The 24,321-nt window shown below is 35.8% G+C and overlaps 1 protein-coding gene across 1 annotated transcript; it reads right to left on the bottom strand.

Moving 5' to 3' along the window:
* Window positions 1–288: 288 nt before the first annotated feature.
* Window positions 289–24,121, bottom strand: LOC123866214. The gene is made up of 8 exons (XM_045907641.1): window positions 23,870–24,121; window positions 11,838–11,974; window positions 7,777–8,047; window positions 3,092–3,375; window positions 2,375–2,734; window positions 1,654–2,026; window positions 1,035–1,226; window positions 289–692 (listed from the first exon to the last, which is right to left on the bottom strand). The coding sequence occupies exons 2-8, from the start codon at window positions 11,949–11,951 to the stop codon at window positions 556–558; spliced, it is 1,731 nt and encodes a 576-aa protein (XP_045763597.1). The 5' UTR covers window positions 11,952–11,974; window positions 23,870–24,121; the 3' UTR covers window positions 289–555.
* Window positions 24,122–24,321: the final 200 nt, after the last annotated feature.

Here is a 24,321-nt window from a genome sequence, read left to right as displayed (position 1 = left end):
CGCAACGCAATCTAGCGCGGAAATCGACCAATCGGGCGATTCTTTGAGTCAGAGTAACAGAGCGCCACGTCTTCATGTATAACTAACTGACTGAATTCTGTCGTGCCACCGCACACCGCAACTTAGTAATGAGTTTGCACCTTTATTCAGTTTTATGAGACGGGTATTGTACCTACGATGTGCTAAATTTTAGTACAAACAACTATTATAACAAAGCATTTCGAATGTCTTTGAGATGTTTGTCTTAAGCTGATCGCAAATATCGAGGTGACTTCAAGAGGCGTAAGAACTGCAAATTCGATTAATATTTTCAGAATGACTGACGCCGAATAGAAACGGCTACTGTTGCTAACGCCACACGTATTTCTTTGGCACGGCCGATGCGACCGACTAATGCTACTGACATCGTTCACAATTTCAGAACTGAATACGTTGTTCCACGCGTGTAGTTCATACGGCTATTAAGGTACGCCTCCAGTTTGCGATTGCGATCAACTGTAGATTGCTTATTAGAGCAATCATTAGAGTACAACCTTGCACTAAGTACAGCAAGTACTATATTTGTACCACTTTACGCCGTCTGGTGAACGCCAGAACGTATTCAATTCCCCAAACTAGTACGCATGACATGATCATCGCGTTTTGAACGTGGATGCAAGTAGCAAAGCTACCGGTGTAGTCTCTAACGTAACCTGAAAAAAATAATCCTGATTACTCCAGTAACTGTTACAAATATTTCTCATTCGTTTATAAAATTAATGAGCGGTGGTAATCACTTTATGAGGACACCAGATGAGCATTTTTGCTCGTCATTTCTCTCTTTACATTAAATGATTTAACATAGTTAGGCATGGTAGAAAAATCAATGTATTTACTATAGTTATTAAGTTTATATGTTAAATCGCTAGTAAACCTTTAAATAAATAAAAATATTAAAAAAATACAGACAGATACACAAACACACATATACACAGATACACACGTCCAACTTATAACATCCCTCTTTTTGGGTTGGTGGTTAAAAAATATCTTACCAATGAGTGGTCCAATGAGCACAACCAAGACCCCCTTGCTAACCATATGGAGGCCAAAAGCCGCGGGTAGCTTTTCCAAGGGGCAGTACTCCGATATGGTGAGGGTAAAATTGCTGAGGCACATGCCTCGGAAGAACCCGCATATTGACAGCCATATCATAAGCGGGATCCAGTCTGTCTGTTCAGCTAGTACTGCAATAAATAAATTTATATTAATATACCTATAATAGATCTGCAAGTGTATATTAATCGGACATAATATGTGAAGCTATTATAAGCACTGATAAAAATCAAAAAATTTGTGATATAAAGAAATAAGTGAATAAGTGTTAGAAATAAACTTTGGAAAGCAGGAAATCAAAAGCACACAATCATTTTTATTTTATTTTATATTCTTTTGACTGTTTTTAGACCTTACGAAAATATAAAACACAGCCTAGTGATGTGGGAGACTAATAATAATAATTGAAAGCTGGCATTTTCCAACTAAACCATATTATAGTCCGATACTATCATAGTCTCAGTTTTTCCGCTATCCTGTAAACTTTAATTTCGCGGACTAGTTCATATCTGTTTGCCAGTTGCTCAATTGTGTTACGCGTATGAAAATTAAGCTCACCTGATCTCGTCGCGGCCAAGAAAAAACTTGACACGAAGAACACCATCTTCTTAGTTATATTAGTTCTATCAAAAATCGGCGGCAACACCAACCGCACACCAATATCAGATATGGCAGTTATAGACAGGCAAAACGCCGTGTCGTTCATATTATAACCTAAACTTCTTATAAAGAATGGCGTCAACATCCTAAACTGAAGCTCCCCGCTCCAAAATAGTGACAGCCCAAGTAAAAGGTTCAAAAAGGACCAATCTTTCAACAGATCTAAGTCCATAAGGCTTATAAATTTTTTAAAGCAGCCTAGCTTCTTTTTCTCTTCCATATGCGCTGCTTTTTTAAAAGCCTTCATTTGTAAAGCATCATCTTCTGCCGTCTAGAAAGGAAAACTATAATTATTTTGATTTTTAAAACTAACAGCTCTATTATCTTTAACTAGAAGCAGAATAAATTTTGATGTGCGTACTTTTTACGTATTCGCTTGCGTGCTAGTTTGCGAACGTGTATGCGAGCATGTTTGCGTGCGTGATTAAATGCTTGGTAATGTGCGTGTTTGCGAACGTATGCAAGCATGTTTGCATGCATGTTTACATGCTTGGTAATATGCGTTTGTGCACGTGTATTGAGCATGTTTGCGTGCGTGTTTACTTGCTTGGTAATGTACGTGTATTATTGTAAGCAATTATTTGTAAAACAAAGTTTAATATATAGTACTTGTACTTACATCAAGATACAGCTGAAAATAACTTCCAGTGAAGTCCATATTAGATATATTCGATATCACAGATACTTTTCTCTTTCTAGCCTCCTCGCTCATACTGCTAGTAGAGGTCACTCTCTGCATGGCGGCCACTGAAGCGGCAGTTGTCAACCCTGTACCCAATTTGGCATTAATTTCGAACTCTTGCAACGGTTTGTCACAGGTTTTTGCTCTCGGAAGGCCGACCGTCCTCACGGATGGATGGTTCATATTGTTCCCGTGGGATCGCTGTTTGGTTAGCTTTGGCATGGGATGCGTTACGAGGGGATTTATCTCGAACTTGTCATCTGCTTCTTCGTCGCTTTCGTGGATACACTCCATTTCCTACAAACAAAAAAATCTAAAATCGTTTGATGATAATGTACGGTAAATAAACGAGAAAATGTTCAAATGCAATGCAATGTATTTTTGCAATATTCTCAGGTCCTTTTCATTAAATTGCGTACCAACTACAAATTATTTGTAGTAGATACTCCTATAGTTAAATTATAGACAATAATGCAAGCCAGTTAGATTACGAACTCGCTTTGACTCATCAATCTTCATCAGTGTAGATATAAGAAGGCAATATTCCAAATGACTTGAATCCAAATTACTTACCAAAAGTTTTTGATGATTTTTAACTACTACATAAAGAATGAGGCACCAGTAGCTGTGTACTAAAAACTTGAATAAACTAACCTTTACAAGTTGCATCTCACAATCCACGGGTTCATCTATAAGATGCCGTTTCACTGGCTGCAGTAAACACGATCCCAAAACAGCATGGAAGGCGATACCTCCCAAGATCACCACCGTCCACCTAAATCCGTACTCTCCGAGCAAAATTTTGACCAGCTGAGGCATGACCATGAGGCCGAAGCCCGTCCCAGCCATGGACAGACCGACAGCCTGCCCACGCTTCTTTGAGAAGTAGTGGTTGAGTGAAACGAATGACGATGACGATGCGAGACCCACTCCAAACCCTGGAATAGAAAATAGTATGACAGATGAAAAAAGAATAAAACGATTTTTTTTAATCCAGCAGCCTATGGCTTTAGTAAGCCCTAATTCACACGAGCGTTAAAAAAGCGTTGCATTAAACCCGGCGTTGCGTTGAATACAACAGTGCGCGATAAAAAAGCTCTCGTTTGAATAAGGGCTAAAACTTGGATGGAACTCATTGCATTTTCACAGAGTAAAGAATACATAATTAAGGTAGTCTTAACCCAAGATAAGGATACATTTTACATATTTTGTTAACAGAATCAGAGCGCTTGTGCATTGGCATGATACAAATTAGGAAAACTTTGTACTAAATCCATGCGCTAATGACAGCCTCTGACCCGACTCGGAATATGAGGTTGTTTGTTAGTTTCGGGGCATATTTTCTCGGACTCAGAATTCAGATCGGGCTAGTACACAAGCACTTTTTAGCCATACTGAAGACCACGAAATGGGGCTCGTTAAACTGAATTTTACATGTGTGGTGTACTAAATTATAGATTTTAGTCAGGGTAAGCAATAATTGTAACTAAACTCCATATAAGCAAGTTTGACTTTTTTAGTTACTAGAATCTTGTAAATCAATTTACTGTAATTACCTTCTTACCTATTACTTTATCATTTTTCAACGAAGCTTAGCTATAAAAATTATCTAGTACAAAGTAAAAAACCTTGATATCAACAAGATTGCAATCTCTGAAGATCTTCTAATCTACTAAGTACCTCTACCTTTCAATAGCTTGCATAAAAAAATGAGGACAATTATTGTTTCTATGTCAAGACCGCATACCACTTGATATTATCATTATCATATAATATATGATCTTTTCATATCTGTATTTAATACTTATCTATAATAAAAACCTATAGATCTTAGGCATTTATTCAATATAATAAATAGGCTAATCTTTAATATCTTATTTTGAAGGTACCACGTCATATCAACCATATACTCGTAAATATCAAGTTAGTTATCACTATACTACTGCATACATACTAAGTTAATCTGCTTATTTGATTGAGACAAAATTTTACATTTCAAAAAAACATACCATACATAACATGTAGGTACCTAATTACTTAATCCAACTTTGATCCACTATAAAACCCGAGATATTTCTTTTTTTTTTTGATGAATACCAATTATTCGTCAAAAGATAAAAAAATGAGCTTATGAAAGTCCAATCTCCTTCTCTTGTTTGGTGGTTTTTTGAAGTGCCACACCAATTTTGCCGTCAGTTTTACATTGATGTCTGTCAGTCAGTTTTAGAGAGAGATAGCCAGCGCGTGCCGGACTATCGTTATTTTAAAGCCAAAAGTTTATCTGCGTATAACACTACACACAGCGTCTATAAAGTTTGGATCATGGTGGCTTTGAAAGATAGTTCATAGTCGCTGATCGTTCCTCAGTTTGTTGGGGACAATACGCAGAGAAACTTTCAGCTTTTATAAAACAACGAAGGTCTGGAACAAGCTGGCTCTTAGTCCATTTCTTTTTATATACCTATGTACATGTATGTTTCAGAATTTGTTGACCTCCCAACCCGAGCGCGAGAGTAGCGGGTTAAAGTTCCAGTATCAATGAGATAAGAATTTCAACACGTTTGTTTGCAGAACGAACCTAGATAACCTACCGCTTGAGAGGCAATCAGCAATTTTCCTTAAGGCCAAGCTAAGAATACAATTCTAGTTAACGCTGTCTCTGTAATATTATAATGGTTATAGGTGTAGGTGATGCATAATTCATAGATTTCCGGAGCATAAGGAAAATGGAAGATGTACAACTGTTTCCTCATGTAATATTATTCATATTATAATTGTTAAATCAATAAAATATTAGTAAATAATTTTAAGCCAGGAAGTAATAAAACAAGTCTCTGAGGTATTAAGAAGACAACTTCCCATGACACAAAATCTCAATGGAAACATCTCCAAGAAAGAGTAGACACGTCTTTTCACTCATATGAGAATATAACGATATGCATGTAGTTAATAAATCACTATAATTTTTTTTCAAATGACATATTGCCCTGATATCGTTTCGCGACAGAGATAAGCATGTGGTATTTAATTATCGTTAGATAGCTGTCGTTTTGAACATTTTAGCAAACAAGTGTAAACTAAAAATTTATAACACACCCGACAAGTGAAAGTTACAGTAACTAGAAAAGAGCTTATAACTTTCAAACGGCTGAACCGATTTTCTTGGAATTTAGCTTAGAACACTCTCGATCAAGGCACCTTTCAAACAAAAAAAAAACTAAATTAAAATCGGTTAGTTAGTTTAGAAGCTACGATGCCACAGACAGATACACGGATACACAGGTACACACGTCAAACTTATAACACCCCTTTTTTTGAGGCGGGGTTAAAAATAAACGTTTATCATAAAATAGACCTTGCAATATTGGAATAACACTTTTTGAATTAATTAGGTAACTCAATGGATAGTTACCTGCCGGATTCGATTTGAAAGACTAAAATATGTACTTACTCGATTCATTTCATAGCGTAAAAATCAATGTAAGAAATATCGTATTTTCAATTTCCGCATCATTGATCCACTCGATATCTTGTTCTTATTAAAATGCCTACTACATACATACTAATACCTAAGTTAATACTAGGTTATCTAAAACATTTGTACTAAACTGATCTAAAGTGATGTCTACTTATACTAGTTTCTATACATTGATATGCAAAGTAAAGGCCCGGAGCCAAGCTGTCTGCAAATCTTGCGGTTTCTGAGGACAGCATAATGTTGCAGTGATGTAACAGTAACAACTGATGTGGAAATATGAGTTAATTAGGTACTCGTGAGTCATAGCCGGTTCCAATAAGAAAATAATTATGGTAAAATCAATTATGGTAAAACCAGAAATAGGTATGACGAGAAGGAAATTACCTACTTTCTCAAAAAAAAATGTTTATTTTATCTGCCAATCTTACGAAAGTGACACACGCACGCTCGCACGTACTAACGCACACATACGCAGCGCACGCATGCCACCCGTACATACGTAGTGCGGAGGGATTGATTCCATGATTTGGCACTGCAAATATCTACTAGCCAATATCGAGTACAGTGATTACAAAATAGGATGAAGCGTAATAATTCACCATCAACAATTACACAAATATGGGGCTGGATGAGGAAGGCTGAGGACCGGGTGTGGTGGCGCTCTATAGGGAAGGCCTATGTCCAACAGTGGACTTCCACAGGCTGATGATGATGATGATGATGAATTACACAAAACGAATCACAAATTTCAAAACAACCCCTAAACGAATCCTAAAAATCGTAATGAAGAACGCATATCCATATTCCTTACTTACACATACTTAGTGTGTCTGTCTGTCTGTTACCTGTTCTCGGTCCATCCAATAAGGTTTGTTACAGAGAAGCTTGCATCCCGGAGACGGAGTTCCCATGGGATTATTAAAGGCCCATCCGTTTAACCAATTTTTATGTTTACTACAGAGATAGCTTTCATTGTAGAAATGGGCATAGGATACTTTTTTATCCCGGAAAATCGGCGTTGCCACAAAATTTTCTAAACCCTTTATCCACGCGAATAAAGTCTCTGGCATCATTTACTAAATAAACAGTTTAGCTTCAATAAAGCATCTACGGCACGCGATCTCCAAGTATCACAAACGAGTTAATTATATTAGAACCACTTAGGACGTTGTATGTACCTATAGTCTGCTGAGAACACTTTTGTTTTTACTGCTTTGTGATTTTATTACTTGTTTTGAGTTTTTATTGCGAAACTTTCTACTTCATGCAACCTTATCATTTTTATCGTTGCAAGTTTCTTGCACAAACAGATTCCCTCATTGTGCTACTTTGGCAAAAAATGACGTCACGAAATATGCAAGTATATACCTACCTATAATGTCTGTGTGACCTTATAACTTATACTTACCTACTCTTCTACCAGAATCCTACCGCCTGATATTACTCACATCATTTAGATTTACAGTTAAAAAAAAAAAAACATTTTTTCGGCACGGTTTTAGATTTCCTTACAATTAGCTTACCCTGACTGAAAACCCAGATTTAATAAATACTCTGCTTATACATTTGGTACTATCCCGCATAAATTTTTCGGGTCGAACGTCCACCTCTGATGCTCGCCGGTTGCACGCCCACCGGAAGTCCAAAAGCGTAGATCAAAGTGACGGAAAATTCTCTCCATACATTCTGCACTAGATCGTCGACGGTTGTCATACATGCATTAGTTTTCTGACAAAATATTTCTGATAATCTGCAGCGAGCAACCTCACAACCCTTCTGCTGTCGCGCGGCTAATTGGAATGCACCCCAAAAGTCGAATGATAGGTCGGAACCAAAACCTTACCTATTTGATCAAACTTACCTCCTAATATACTGTACGTGGCCAAAATATGGGCCATGCTGTTCGCAGGTGCGGTGAAGAGGAGACCAAGGGCACATATCACGGAGCCAACGAAGCAGACCTTTCTATACGAGAAGGTCTTTATGACGGGGCCCACGAAGAAGCCGGAGAAATTCACTACACAGTCCAGTGTACTGGCGATGACTGCTGCGCCGGTGGTGTGGACTCCTAGGTCATCTAATAGATCTTTGAAGAGAAGACCGAAGGAGGGCTCGAGGGAACGTGTTGAGAACTGGAAACAGAAAAAAAGTAGTTTGAAGATACAGTCAACAGTGATGTAAACGAGAAAATTAATGCCTCTTTAGACACCTCAGCTGTTAACCTTTAAGGTGAATAAATATAAAAGGTGAATAAAAAGGAAGAGGTACGGTCGCAGGGAGATAGAACGCGGGAAAATAGAAATGATGCCGCTTTGAAAAATATATATTTCTATATTTCCCTAAATTAATATTTCCTTCTTGCATTATCTATCATAGTATCATCTATATAATATCTATATCTATTCTATATCTTTCATTAATTATTTTTTCTTACGGGATACTCTATCTTGATAACAATTTTAGTTAAATAAAAGTAATCTAAATTGGAATGGACATTTTTTTGCTTTGTTATCAAACTCATCTTCAACTATTAATAAATTGTTGTATTGTAGTTAAAGAAATGAAATTTACAACATTTTATCAATTACTTGAATAATAATAAAACTACGTAACAACTAACCCCCACTGCCTTCAAATAGACATCGAAATTACGTGTCTTCAGCATAGTCTTTATTATGGACACAGTATTTGGTATACCTACGTAAGTCTGCGTGGGAGGACGCCCTTGCTAAAAGAATATCAATATTTTTTACTTGAATTGAATATTATTCAATTTAAAATACAAACAACCTTTTAATGCTTAAATGCACCTCTCCAGTATGTAGGTACAAATTATTTTGTTAGTTTATGACTTGAATCCACTTATTCACAACGAAAAGGTGTACCTTTTTATTTTGCATATTTTTGCCGTTTACACAAAATTTCCGATCCATCCGATTGTTTACAGCCTTAGCAAAGCGAGGGGCCCTTATTTTTTTTTTATCAAAAATTGACGATTTGAGGGGGAAACTATAACACTTTCTCGCTCATCAGTGCACAAAATTCAGAAGGCAATCATGAAAGTTGAAGCTATATAAATGTAATCAAAACGATATTGAAGCCATAGCCGGCAATAATTGTGTCACTCAAGACAAGAGCATGTGACCGCTAGATATTTCATATAAGTAACTGTTCGTTCTTACTCTGATAGTCAAGGACCAGTTGAGATAACTCACAATAGTCACGCTCTCGTAATCTTTTTTTGTTATCCACATACAAGTTAGCCCTTGACTGCCACCTCACCTGGTGGTAAGTGATGATGCAGTCTAAGATGGAAGCGGGCTAACCTGGAAGGGGTAAGGCAGTTTTGAAACTGAAACTTTCTGTACTTATTTCTAAGAATATACAGAAAAGGTTAAACTTTTGGAAAATATTGTAGTAAAATGAATGCAACCAAGGTAAAGCCACTTAAAAATGTTATGAAAATCAGCTATGTTCATATAGGTAATTTCATAGAGAGAATTGGTTCGTAAAATCATAGTACAAAGAAAGTACGACACGTGATTACTCGTAAAACGCTGCGCATAAAAGTAGGAATTTGAAACTGGCTGGCTAAATTTTGCATCAAACAACATAAACTCTTAGATATTTTTTATTTCTTTCTTGAAAACCAAAGAACATACAACGAAGAATGAAGTATCGGGTATATTCTACATGATTACTATTAACATAACGCATACTTAAGTGGCAATACAATTAAAGGAAACATAGGTACTAGGGAATATTCACAAGTGTTCTTAGAATAACAACTGAAACGTATAAGTCATGGTGATACTGTACATCATGTACTTTGTATAATGAGATAACCAGTACAAGTATGTATGGAAACATGCCAAAGCGTACACAAAATCGTGGAAGATTCCATCCTTCCTTATACGGGAGCTGTAAGAATACGCGCCATAAATATCAAAGAACAGCCGCAGACATTACAAAATCGTATACAACTATATATCTATACATATAATAAATTTGTAGAAAAGTGGTGTCTGTACAATGGAAATATATAAAAAAAAAGTAGCAGGGGTTGTTATTATATCGATGCCGAACCCGAAATTGTAATTAATTTTTTTTTTGTCTGTTTGTCTGTTTGTCTGTTTGTCTGTGTGTTTGTGCACGCTAATCTCAGAAACGGCTTATTCGATTTAGATACGGTTTTCACTAATATATTGTAGTAAGCTTCACTTAGGATTTAGTGTTTATTTCATGTCAATCGGTTCATAAATAAAAAAGTTATGTCAATTTAAAGAATCACGGCGCCTCGCGCCTGAGCGTCCGTGGCTATATAAAGCGCGAAAAGTCACTATTCCACGTGAACGAAGTCGCGGGCACAGCTAGTTTATAGAATATATTTTAGAAACTAAGTAAAAATCGCGGACATATTACTGGTAACAAGTGTAAATTAAAATTTTATAACACCCCCGACAAGTGAAGGTCACAGTAACTAGAAAAAAGCTGATAACTTTCAAACGGCTGAACCGATTTTCTTGGATGATAGTTAGCTATCATCCAAGAACACTCTCGATCAAGCCACCTTTCAACCAAAAAAAAACTAAATTAAAATCGGTTCATTCGTTTAGGCGCTACGATGCCACAGACAGATACACAGATACACACATCAAACTTATAGCACCCCTCTTTTTGGGTCGGGGGTTAAAAATACTATACCCAATAGGTACCCTTCATAATCAAGCACCGCTTAGGCCAAAAAAAACGGAGTAACCGAAAACAGGATGCTCGATAAAGCCGATTTATTATTATAAGCTGTAATATTACCACTATGCCTACCTTTGACCTTGACCTAACGTAAATCCTTATAGAAGAATATAGATAATAACGTACAAGCAATTTATATAAGTTATTCAAGTGTTATGAATAATAAACATACATATTGTACGCCTATCACACATTTTAATACTTATTTTATCTTCTACTAATAGTAGTCCCCCATCACATTATAAAATAACTTCTAAAACATCACTCATCTACAGTTTCGTATGCATTTAAGCAGCCTCGATTTGGGGTAAATTGAGGCTGCTAAAAGTTAATATCTCGATTGTCAAAAATGGAAAATGTGGCGCCTCTGGGTGAGGCAGCGTAACTAGTTTTTTTAAAATTCAGATACAAATTAGCAATTATTAGATTATTAGTTGAGCTATTGTTACTGCCCCAATATGACAGAAACTTAGACTACAATACAATAGAAACGTTTTCAGAACATGTCTGATCTCGATAAGTTTTTTTTCTACATGTACGACTTGGATGAATAAATACTCATGTACGAATGATATAAGAAGATAAGGAATATCTCGTCGTATCCTACGAATAACACCACAACGGTCGAAGTGGCGTTTTACTTTTACTGATTTGAATTTTGAAATCTATTCTCAATCACACATCATTCAAACTCGTAAAAGTCTGAAAACTAACTTCAGTCCTAGACATACCATCCACGCCCAACCACCATCAGTTGCGAGCTTGCCCGTCGCCGGCAGTACTTCTCTGTTCCTTTGCTTCTCCTCCACCGTCATTTTGCCCTTTGTTTTTGCTACTGAGAGTACGAGTAGATAAAGATTTTTTGCTTATATCTACGCCAAACCATCGTCAGGTATGACCTTCAGTGTCGCCAGCGGCATCTTCTCCATCCTTTTGCTTCTTCTCCACCGTCATTTTGCCCTTTGACACCTGCTGAGAGTACGAGTAGACAACGATTTCTTGTCTTATATCCACACCCAACCACCGGCACCGTCAGGTACGATCTTCCGCGTCACCAGCGACAGAATCTTCTCCATCTTTTTGATCTTCTCTACCATCATTTTGCCCTTTGTCACCTACTGAGTACGAATAGACAAAGAGTTTTGTTTATAAACAAGCCGCAATACTTACATTGACTAAGCTCACTCCTAAACACACCATCCACGCCCAACCGCCGTCAGGTGCGACCTTCCGCGTCGCCGGCGGCAGCATCTTCTCCGTCCCTTTGCTCTTCTCCACCGTCATTTTGCCCTTTGTCACCTAGTGATCTGTAACAAAAAGAGCTATTATTAGTGAAGAACATTATCATAATCATTCTTTAAATGTTTGGGTGAAACTGTAACTGTGTTATTTTATTTAGCACTAAACACTTAATTTAATAGTAATATTTATTGTTTCCTTCTATCTTATTCTATCCTAGGTAAGGGTATCTACTTAGAGGGACCTAAATACTAGTTACTTGCTAAATGCCTACTTCGTTTACAAAATATATGATGACGTTTGCTTTCAAGTAAAATTCTTTGTGCCGAGAACCATTTACTCGGATACCGAATATTCTGTAGAATGATTCATATGAGTAACATTTACATTTAGGAGTGGTTGCATAAACTCAAAAACTGTTGCCCATTTCATTCTACGGGCCTTTGTGACAAACGTATCCGTAGTTACACAAGGTTAAAACTGATCGCTACAATGAGACATTTATTGTACTTCGGTCACTTCAATTAAAATTATTATCAATTTACTCTCGTGTTATTCTCTGAAACTTTTATCATTGTATTTACCATAGAAATACTTATTAAATAGGTCAGTATCAACGTCATCGAACATTTCGCCACCGCGTCAGCGTTAACAATGAGAATTTCCGTTATAGAAAATTAACCTACTGACCCTGTTCTCCGAAAGTGTCTTGAAATTTTCAATTCTTCAATATTCATATTCATATTCTTCAATATTCATTTAGCTGCAACGCACACTGAAGGAGTGGAGAGGACCCCAAATTTTTTTGATAACTGAAACTGTGTAAGTAATAAAGATGAATTTTTAAGTAGTTATAAAAAAAATCGCCCTCGCTCCACTTTGTCTGTATGCGTTGGCCCTTAGTAACAAATAAATTACGTCCCTAAGCAGCTATAACGACATAAAAATACGTTTTGATAAAATAGGTAGGTACTTATAAAAATATAAAACTATTGTACATTGTACTGATGATTATTCCTTTATGTCGTAATGACTTTACCGTGAATTGCATAACGAATATAATGTTATGTCTTTCTTATGTTGTTCTTATTTGACAAATTGTAATGAACTAATACCGTTTAGAGTTTAAACCAATCAGACACTGCAGAGTTATCAGCAGCGTGCCGAATTCCGATACAAAATAAAACATTGTTGATTGTACCTACCATTGTTTGATGTATGAAGTTTGAACATACCGCTGGGAGTAGGTAGTTATTCAACGAGCGAAAAATTGTGCTACGCTGCATTTTTTGCAAAAAAAAACGACCCAGTAACATTGTTTTAAAACTTATTTTAGACAGGCACAGATTAGAATGACTGAAATTTTATTTTCAGTTCTGAAAGAGTAGATACAACACGGAGTATGTACTGTTCTATAACCATGATATAAAATGGCAAGAAAAACAGATGGACGTTGGAGCATAGATTAATTAATAGATAGGTCTAGGTATAGTAGAGTCCCAAAACTCCCCAGCCCGGCTAGCATGGGCAGTAGATAAAAATTATATCCCCCGATTATATCCACTGATGTCATACAAATCAGTGGATATAATCGGGGATATAATTTTTATCTACTGCCTATGCTAGCCGGGCAGGTGCTGGAATGAACCCCCCGCACGGCACCGCAAGACGATACATTGATAGATAAGGTGGACAGACGATATCATGCGATGTGGAGGTGCTGCAGCTGGACAAAAGACCATGGAGTGTAAAAACCAGTACAAGAACTATACCTAACCTACCTATTCTTTGGATAAAACGACGAGAGGAGAAAGAGCAAGGCCATAGAGGGCTAGACGTTTCTAAGGCAACGGGTTACGGGACTATATAAATTATTGCTTTATCATAATTTGTGATAGAGGCGACTGAAACAGTAGGTATCGAGCACTGATGTACCCTTCTGTTGAAATTGAATGCTATCATAATGCTGTAGATTCACCCTCACACATGGAGAACGATTCTATCAGATCGACGATGCTGTTCTGATACTCGGTAATCTTTGAGTAGGTAGAGGTACCTACCCAAATATCGATTTGGGCTGTTGGGTAACCGTTTCTGATTGTACTTACCTAGTTACCAAAATTGTTTTGAAGAGTAAATTGACTGTAAATTAGATCGAAACCTTGTTGGACTTCGAATTGTCATGGGAATCGTGTCAATAAATACGTAAATCACACTGGAGATCACGCTAGAAACACGTGCATGCAAAATTCTGCGAGCACGTGCGACTTGCGACGCATCAATCGCGAGGTCAACCCACAAAAACTTATCACTGAGTACCTATCTACATGTATAACCACCTACCTATCATAACCACCGCTAACTTGTTTTTGCATATTCCCTCTGAGATCAACGACTCGCAGTCGCCTCAGTGACGAGTGTTAATGTAATCATGAGTTATTACTGGCGACAGACAAGATATCGGCACCGATCAACAATACTCTTTTGTCCACTCCATAGATATAAATGGATTTCTGTGGTCCACTCAGTAGGTACAATAGAGCTGGTTTCACAACTGCCAGATAAACTTTATCAAATGAACAAATTTGACGTTTTGATAAATTTTGTTATTTGGAATCTGTCAAAATATCTAAGTTTATCTGGCGGTTGTGAAACAGACCCATAATTTTACCCACTAAGACACACTATGCAAATGGGATTGCAACTTTTGATTCTATCCATACTTATATTAAAATGCAAAAGTGTGTCTGTCCGTCTACTAACTTTTCACGGCCCAAGTTTAACCGTTTTTGACGCAAGTTGATACAGAGATAGCTTGCATCCCATATAAAGACAGGCTACTTTTTGTCCTAACAAATCAAAGAGATCCCACGGGATTCTTAAATAACCTAAATCCACGTGGACGAAGTCGAAGTTCATGTTCTAGGTGAACGGGAAGTACCCAATAGTAAGGAAGACAAACAGACAGACTCCATGGGAACGAAGTCGCGTCGTATAAGTAACATAATGAAACGTAGGTAGGTATAATGAGTTAACAATGAAACCAATTTCGTATGCTCTAGGCTCTAGGCAGGAACATAATATTACATAATACCTAATACCTATCTACGTCCTTATATAGGTACCTTCGTCTCGACGCTGTTTTGCTGTGCAAAATAAAATGTGGAAAACTCCGCTTACAAAACACATTCCTATACGTAGTCAACAATAGTAGGCGTTTTTTGCAGATTTAGCGTAACACAATAGGTATCACTATCAACCTACTTTTGTATGCCTCTAAATATAAGTAACTACCTACTTCGTTATTTCGCGCAAAAAAAATTATCAAAGGTGCCTTTTATAAAATAAATAAAGTACTTATGAAGTTCTTTACAATATTATGCTTCTTAGAATAGGTACTTCTATATTATCCTTGTTCAATTCATTTACAGAATATGACCAACCCTAACTAAAACATTGATAAAGGTGCCCACGCACTTGAACTGAACTGCAGCTGAACTGCGCGTCGCGGCAGCGCCCCGCACAATATTCTCTCCAGCCGCGACGCACGGCAGTGACGCGCTACGCGGTACGCAGTTCAGTTACAGTTCAGTTCAAGTGCGTGGGCACCTTTAGTAATAAGTATAATACGCGACAGGTCGAGATGGCAATCGGGGTGGGGACGCTCCGAACCGCACAGTCCGCGCGCTAACCCGGACTCGAAGGGTCCCCACACCATCATTATAAGAAATAACACTGTTTTTTTTTTTTAATTTTGCAGCACTATCTTCTCACAAGATACAGCGCGCTGATAGACAGATGGACGGATGGACGGACAGACGGACAGCGTATTCTTAGTAATATGGTCCCGTTGGCACCCTTTAGGTACGAATCCTTAAAAATTATACTATTTTTAGAGATTCGAGCGTTTAAATTATCATAATAAATAAGCATAATAGCTCTCGGGATCGACATATTTCCACGCAAAATACGTATGCAACGAAACAAATTTTTACCGGACGTATAACGAAACTTGTACAGTTGCAATACTTGGTAATACACAAAGGCATTCACGTTATAACAGCAAACAGCAACTGTTCGTCTGTTCGTTGTTCTACGTTCTCTAATAGGTACAGAAACAGATACGGTTTTTTGCAGAACTTAAAGTACCTAAGTGGTATTTTAAGTTCTGCAAATATCTAGACAACAATAATTTAAACCTATATTAACAAATTGAATAAATTGGACAAAGACAATTTGTTAAACAGAAGGCAATTCATAAAATAAATAAGAACATACTTATTTTATTGGGCAACTGATAAATAAATCTATGATTAGAATGTAGCCCAATGTGAACTTTGTCAGTTAGGGAGTCTATTATTTCAATATTTATATGTAACTTAGAAAAGAAAGCATGTAGGTGTAGGCACGGTAATATTATCTGTAGTGTAGGTACCTACTCATTATGCAATAAAAACCGGCCAAGTGCGAGTTAGACTCGCGCACTGAGGGTTCCGTACTCAGGTAATTTTTTCAACGTTTTGCACGATACCTCAAAAACTATTATACATAAAAATAAATAAAAATCAGTTTTAGAATGTACAGGTAAAGTCCTTTCATATGATACCCTACTTGGTATAGTTATCTTTGAAAATTGAAACACATTTTAATTTTTTTTTTACATCATGTAACCACAAATTCGCGCTTTTCAGATTTATTCCTGTATTTGTACTAAAAGACCTACCTACTTGCCAAATTTCATGATTCTAGGTCAACGGGAAGTACCCTATAGGTTTCTTGACAGACACGACGGACGGACAGACAGACATACAGACAGGCAACAAAGTGATCCTATAAGGGTTCCGTTTTTCCTTTTGAGGTACGGAACCCTAAAAAGAAACATTTCAACGAGAAAAGACCATGATATTACCATAATAGGATAACTTGCCTTCACCTACATTTTACACACTAACAAAGACGGACAGTAAATACGTGATATAACGGCTCGTAGTCGCAAACACGATTCGAACAACAAGCATGTACGAATTTTTTCTCCTCTCTCTGCTAATTTCTATTATTTTGATATCTGAAAACAAGGAATTGTCTGCAGCATAATCAGCATTGATCCATTGTTATGCCAAAATGAACCAAGCCACATGGCATTGATTTTAAGAAGAATGAAGTTTGACTTTTGAACTAAACCTATTTCATAAAAGCTGATAGTTTCTCTGCGTATTGTCTTATACTATTCCGAAGAAAATATAAAAAAAGACTTTATACTTTGACGTAAGATTTTTTTACACCTTTATTACCTGTTATCCAAACTTCACTCCACCATAATCCAAACTTCATACTCACTGATCTTTCTTCCTACCTACCTACTTAAGTGGTAATATTCTACATTCTGTTTGGCCTACACAATGCATTCTAAAATTCAGTTGCTACGGACACTTCAAATAGTTAATAAAAAACACTAGTGGAATATCACTGGAATTCGACCCGCTTAACAGACATCTTGTAACATGTATTTTTTTCAATACAAAATATAATAATTACAGTGGTAAAAAAACATAACAGGGCAATGACCGAGATGATGTCAGAACTTTGAACAGATGCATAGTGCGGTAGGTAGTAGGTACATGAAGAATACATTAACCTACCCGTGCAAGTCAATTTCGTACACTTCAATTTCACCAGTAGTTGCGGCAGGTTTTTTTTTTTTTGGAAAATCTCCACACGTTGAAGATTCGTTCGACCAAAGCCAACTTGGCGAGTGTGCTCTTGGGGCGTTACGACTTACGTATTGAGTGTCATAGCAAACAAGAGTTCAGATTTTTTGCCATTTATGGAATAATATTTATTTTGTTACGTCAAGCCGCGACCAGAAGAAATATATCTGAGGCAAAAACCTTAGCAGACGCTATCTATAGTCCTAGTGTAAAGTTTTGACTAAATCTAGAATATAATATGACCTTCTTAGCAATTTCTTATTCGTCTTCTGCGTCCTGTGTTACCTGTGCATAATATTCAGTAGTCACAGAGGCAGAGTCGTTATTTTTCTTCTTTCTAGCTTTATCTCGGCTCATTGTCTAATTCACACCATTTTACACGTGCTACGTATTTTGTTTTACTTACTCGAATTTCATATGTTGATAAAATTCGATATGTAAAACAAAGATATTTGTCATATCTGTATAAAATATTTGTTTCATTGTGAAGCTCTAATCTCTCAACAATACAATTATTAGCAATCAAATAGATTTCGGCCGGCGATTGTCGTCGAGTAAGTAATAAATAAGAAAACTTTTTATCAAAAAATAGCTTGATAATCTTGCATAATATCACGTGAAGTTTGCTTGACTATCGAAGTACTAAGAAAGACGTGTGTGATAGATTGCTTAAATAGAAAACCAATTCGTAACTATGGTCAAGACCACAGGCGGCTCCTCCTAAGGAGCGCTGGTGCAGCGCACCCCCACAAAAGTTATAGAAAAATGTGTTTTTAATCAATATTATTATCAATATTCTAATCAATATACAAATATTAATTTGTACTTAGTTGGTTATCGTGACACATTATTTCACGTGTCCTACCTATAAATAATTAGTTCGCATTTAACTAGGCAAACTTGTGTTTGCACTGACTACAGCTGAATAGGAGCGCTAGCAATATCGCTCCTATGAAACAAATCTCCATACAACCAACAGTACCGAACTCAAGGAGTGCGAAAGGGAAATCTCGGCAAGCTCCGACGCGTGAAACAAAAGATTTTGTATGAGAAATTAGCTAAATATGGTGCGCCGCTCCGCGCTACGTTGCCAGCTCGTAGAGTTCGTAGCTTAGAAATTAAAAACAATCCTCAGGGATCACGTCAAGCAGAGTGGTCAAAAATGCGACGTTGCCGACTTTATGTAAACAAACATTCGTGAAACTGAATCATCGCCGGCGTCGTATCACCTCTGACCTCATAGTCACTTTGCGCGCGAAGGCGGATTATAATTAGGTAGCATTTAAGGCATTTAATAATTTAAAAAAAATGTGCGTTATTTGTTGAGTTATTTATTGTTAAAATGGAACAATATTATGTGTTTTTTTTATGAAAAAAAGTGAATAGACTTTAGAGAGACGTTTCGAACTAAAGGCACATGAGCTGGTGGCCACCACGGCCTACAAAAATGTAACGTGACAACTATGAGCTACACGCGTGTTTTTAAATCTGAACAATTAAAATTTAATACACCATGGTGGTGTGTAAAATTATTTAGTTTCCCGTGCCCCGTGTCTTGTGTAACTTGTGTTTGGATCTTCCACCCCTGGCGCTTGAAACAGGAACTCTAAGTCATCAACTGATTTAGTATTTAAACTATTATTTTAGCGCATCAATCAATTAAAGTAAAGAAGTGACCTAGCAAAGTGAGTATTTAGAAGGTAAGACATTTTCAATTTTTTTTTTGTGAACACCCATGAAAAATTTTCACGAGCCGCCTCTGGTCAAGACGCCTATTGTTATAGATGTCGCAAGTATATTGTCAAAGCCGTGATATTACAATCTCACAAGTTATATTATAATTAAACGGTAGATTGTCAATCGACTTCATTTCTCACAATCTCTGCTAGCTGATTTTAGAACAAATAATATTTTATAAAACCTAAAACGAACTCACTGTACCGAGTTATCTACGCATCCGCAGGTAATCTAGGACTCCTAGTTTCTAGAAAAACTTTCTCCATTAAAATAACACGTCGTTCCTCACATGGGCTAGTAGTCCGTATGGATTTTTTTGCTTTATAACCCACTTTGTGTTGACATTTACTTACAGTTAGATTAGATCTTGTTACCGAGCGGTTACCAAGATGATGTGAATAGAAATCGACAAACTATCACCAGATAAAAATAATAATTATCCAACTGCTTTATATTGGCGTTATTTTAAAATTTCTGTATGCTTTTTCAATTTATTTTTATTAATATCATCAACTTAAAGGCAATAATTTTTATGATTTATTTATTATAGCTTGCCGACGACAACTTTGTCCACGACGACAACTTTGTCCACGTGGACTACAAAATTTCAAATCCCTATTTTAACCCCTTAGGGATTGAATTTTCAAAAATCCTTTCTTAGCGGATGTCTATGTCATAATAGCTATCTGCATGCCTTTCAGCCCGATCCGTCTAGAAGTTTTGAGCTGTGCGTTGATAGATCAGTCTGTCACCTTTTCCTTATATAGGTATATTTAAATACTAGCTGTGCCCGCGACTTCGTTCGCGTGGAATAGTGACTTTTCGGGCAGCGTGATTCTTTAAATTGACATAACTTTTTTATTTATGAACCGATTGACATGAAATAAACACTAAATGTTAAGTGAAGCTTACTATATTAGTGAAAACCGTATCTAAATCGAATAAGCTGTTTCTGATATTAGCGTGCACAAACACACAGACAAACAGACAAACAGTCAAACAGACAAACAGACAAAAAAAATTAATTACAATTTCGGGTTCGGCATCGATATAATAACAACCCCTGCTACTTTTTTTATATATTTCCATTGTACAGACACCACTTTTCTACAATCTTATTATATGTATAGATATAGATTTAGTAGTATCTATTTATCGTCATCAATCGTAGTAAAAAATAAGTACAATAATAATCTCAAATAATGGCGCTTTTTATGAGGGCACTAAAATATATTTAACCATCAAACAAGTTAATCGATTATGGAAATCGCGGAGTGTTATTTATAGTTTGCATTAGCTATATATTATGTTCATATAGGCAAATGAGGATGTATATTGTAGTCTATAGGTACTAATATAAATGTGCTATTATTGTCTACTTTTTTAGGTGTTTTTCTTTGGTGTTTCGACCTTAAATGGAATATAAATAGGTATAGGCGGTTGGTTGACCAGATTAAAATCAGAGGAGAAAGAGTAAGTTGCGAACTCTGTAGATTAGATACTCACTTATTGCAAAAATAGAAGCTTTAATAAGTACCTACTATAATTTTATAGTAAGTTGGTTTAAAAACATAAGACAATAGAAAGTCGATGGAGTAACGCGATCCAATCAATATCAAAAATACCACTGGTTTTTTAGAACAACTGACAACTATATTAAGTACCTACCAAGTAAATGTTCTCTACTTATAAGCTTGGCCGCAAACGTTCGGTTTCCGAATTAGGTTTCCAGATCAGTAATTCAGATTCTAAGCAATATATTAGGTACCTACCTTACTTACCTACCTTAAATAAAAGTTTGTGTTTTATTAAATCAACATTTAATGTCAGTGTGTTCAAAGTCCATATTTATTCCTAGCACACTGAGGTTCGCAGAAATACATTGGATTGCAAAAACTTATTTTACTTACTCAGTAAGGTCCATTTGTATGAGTTACTATCGTGTTAGTCATGGGTCAATGATTCCAACAATTAAAGTATATTGAACATTGATTGCTATTATTGTATCTACTACATGAGGAAAGAATGTGTTAAATGTTAATTAATAAGTAAAGAATAATAAAATTAATCAAGGATCTAGCACAGTTTTTTTTCATAAAGAACTAACTACCTACCTAGTTTATATAAGCTGTTGATTTTTTCCAAATTGGTGAGGGGATTGAATTTCGTAAAACCCAAAACACATTTCTTTATTTTTAACCGATAACCCAAACTCATATACAAGAATATAATTTGAAAATTGACAGACTTTCATGGAAACTTTCACCCCTCATTTGACCCCTTAAAGGTGGAATTTCCAAAAATCCTGTCTTAATGAGTACCTACATCATAAAAGAAACTTTCTATTAAAACAAGTTTCTAATCCCAGTGGTTTAAGCTTTGAGCTGATGGATTAGTCAGTCAGTAAGTCATTCAGTCAGGACAAGTTTTTTTATATGTATATATTTACTGTATATACTTACTGTATATATTAAGTAATTATTATAACTGTTCTGTGAATATTAATTTATTCACACAACAGGCTTAAATTGGCTTAACAAACATTTCCTTTTTCACTAATTGTACAAATGGACACAAATGTTGCATATGAATAGAAGCATTAGCATACAAAATATTTGGACTGTTTATTTAAAAGTCAACTTACTTAATTGGTTTAAAGGACGGTCCAATGGCCATGTTAAAGGCAGCATATTCAAGGAGTATATCTAGTATATATACTTACTCAACTACTAAAAGCACTCTGGAATTAGATATAATTTCTAATTCCAGAGTGCTTTACGCAAAAAAAGGCCTTTGTTAACATTTATATGGCATTCACTGCCTTTTTGCTTGCGTATGCGCTATGTTCAAACAACAATAGCTCTTAAAATATTAGACATACAGCTGTAAATAAAATGTTGTATTGTAGCTTAGCTCAAAATCTCTCAAAAGTAAAAGGGTTGTTGGGAGTGTTTTTGCAGTAATTTACAATGATTTGTGAATTTGCATAATTTTCCGATATTTTTCGAGTTTCTTATTTTGTTTCAAAAGTTATGGAAATGTGAACACTTTGTTTTGTAATGTAGACAATAGGACAGTATTGTTGCTTTTTGAATAAGCCCATTTTTATCTCAGTAAGACTGAAACTTTGAGAGATATGATTTTATTCATATATGTTTCAACAAAAATACCAAAATAGCTGCCACACAGGTAGGAAATGGATTGGGCCCAAGTTTAGAGTGCATTTGTACTTAAAAATAGCTGTTATATAAGTGTTTAAAATATCGCTAGTTCATGTCCTGACACACTGTATTTGTATATTTTGTGTAATTTCTTTTCTTTTATATTACAACAAAGAAGAAAAATATCATAAACACAATGCAAGTGTAGTGAGCTATTTTTATGGTTCTGTACCTCAAAAGGAAAAAGGAACCTTAAAGGATCACTTGGTTGGCTGTCTGTCTGTCTGTCCATCTGTCCTTCTGTCTGTCGTAAGTGTAAAGAAAACCTATAGCTTCCCTAGAATTATGAAATTTAGCAGGTAGTTCGATCTTTTAGCACAGATAAAGGGAAAAATTCAAAAACTGTGAATTTGTGGTTACATCACAAAAAAATTAAAATGTGTTCATGAAAAAATGAATATACTATCACATATAGATAGTACAGTCCTTCATTAACTTGCAGTGTTCTGCATAAAATTGTTAGGTATGTCTTGTATGGTGGTATGGAACCCTTTGTGTATGAGTCCCACTTGTACTTGACCGGTTTTTATAGAATAGGTTTACATTATAATTCTAGAATGTGGAAATCAAATCTAGGTAGTCAGTCAAATTGATAAAGCTCAAACAAAGGAAGCAGGAAGTTTTTAACACGTAGAGAAAAAAAAATTAACTAAAGCAAATTACTTTCAATTATAAATTACTAGATGATGCCTACGACTATGTTAGCTTAAGTTATGGTTTTTTTCAAATCCCATGGAAATTCTTTCTTTAATTTTCCCTGAAAAAAAAAATACTCCAGGCTACAAACTCTCTATACTAAATAAATGATGCCCGCATTGTTATCTGTGTAGATTTAGGTTTTTAAACATCTTGTGGGGACACTTATTCGGGAAAAAAGTAGTTCCTTCCCTAGGATGCAAGCTATCTCTGTAATTACCAAATTTCGTCAAAATCAGTTGAACGGATAGACCGTGAAAAGCCAGCAAACTTTCACATATTTTATGATATTAAGTACCTGAGTTTAATAATATTATAGATTAACTAATAAAAGCGCTTTTGAATTTCGCATTTTCAGAACATGTTCAGTATGATCTAGTTAGAAATCCAAAAGAATCCAGTTCTTTTGGATTTTTAACTTGATTCCAGTTATACTATCTAGTATGATTTTAAACATAGGCAATCGTAAAAACTTTTAATAGCAAATCCTCAACGTGTTTGTCTTATGCTGCATAAAATGTATGCCAAGGCAAATAACTTGGTGTGTGTATGTATCTGGTTTGCAATATTTCTACAAAATAAATTAATAAATGAAACTTACCGCTTTAAGAATGATTCCCATAAAAGCTTTGTTGAGAAATAAAATGTTATGATTGTTATGATTTCATAGCCATCAAATTACATAGAATACGAAATTGCCATTTAACAATAATGATTTAAAAGTTTATAATACTGTTTAAAACTTGCACGCTGATTGATTTCAATTTAAAAAAGTTTATTTAGAACAACGTTCACTCAAACAACAAAAGAAATAGCACTGAATTTTTTACGTGACGATTGATGACGGATGACGGATGAGACAGTGATACCCGTATAAGTAAAAAGTACTCTGTGGTGATCATAGACATTTTATGGTGTTGATGACCCACGATTACCCATGACCAAAACAAAACGAATTGTAAGGTTGAAAACGATACATCGATGTTTTGATTGAAATATTTTGTAATAAAGGTCATTTTTGTCTAAGGTTTTATTTTCATCATAACACATGCT

This window comes from Maniola jurtina, chromosome 6, assembly GCF_905333055.1.
Source record: "Maniola jurtina chromosome 6, ilManJurt1.1, whole genome shotgun sequence".
NCBI classification, from domain to species: Eukaryota; Metazoa; Arthropoda; class Insecta; order Lepidoptera; family Nymphalidae; genus Maniola; species Maniola jurtina.
The sequence above is the reverse complement of the archived record's forward strand: the minus strand, read 5'-3'. Positions and strand labels throughout refer to the sequence as shown.

What these genes read in the sequence shown, in the direction of transcription:
- LOC123866214 (XM_045907641.1), bottom strand. Translation starts at nt 11,951, where the DNA reads ATGACGGTGGAGAAGAGCAAAGGGACGGAGAAGATGCTGCCGCCGGCG. An exon ending in CACGTACAGTATATTAGGAG is followed by an intron (nt 3,376 to 7,776) that starts GTAAGTTTGATC and finishes TTTCTATTCCAG; the next exon opens with GGTTTGGAGTGGGTCTCGCA. An exon ending in CTTGGCCGCGACGAGATCAG is followed by an intron (nt 1,227 to 1,653) that starts GTGAGCTTAATT and finishes TATTTATTGCAG; the next exon opens with TACTAGCTGAACAGACAGAC.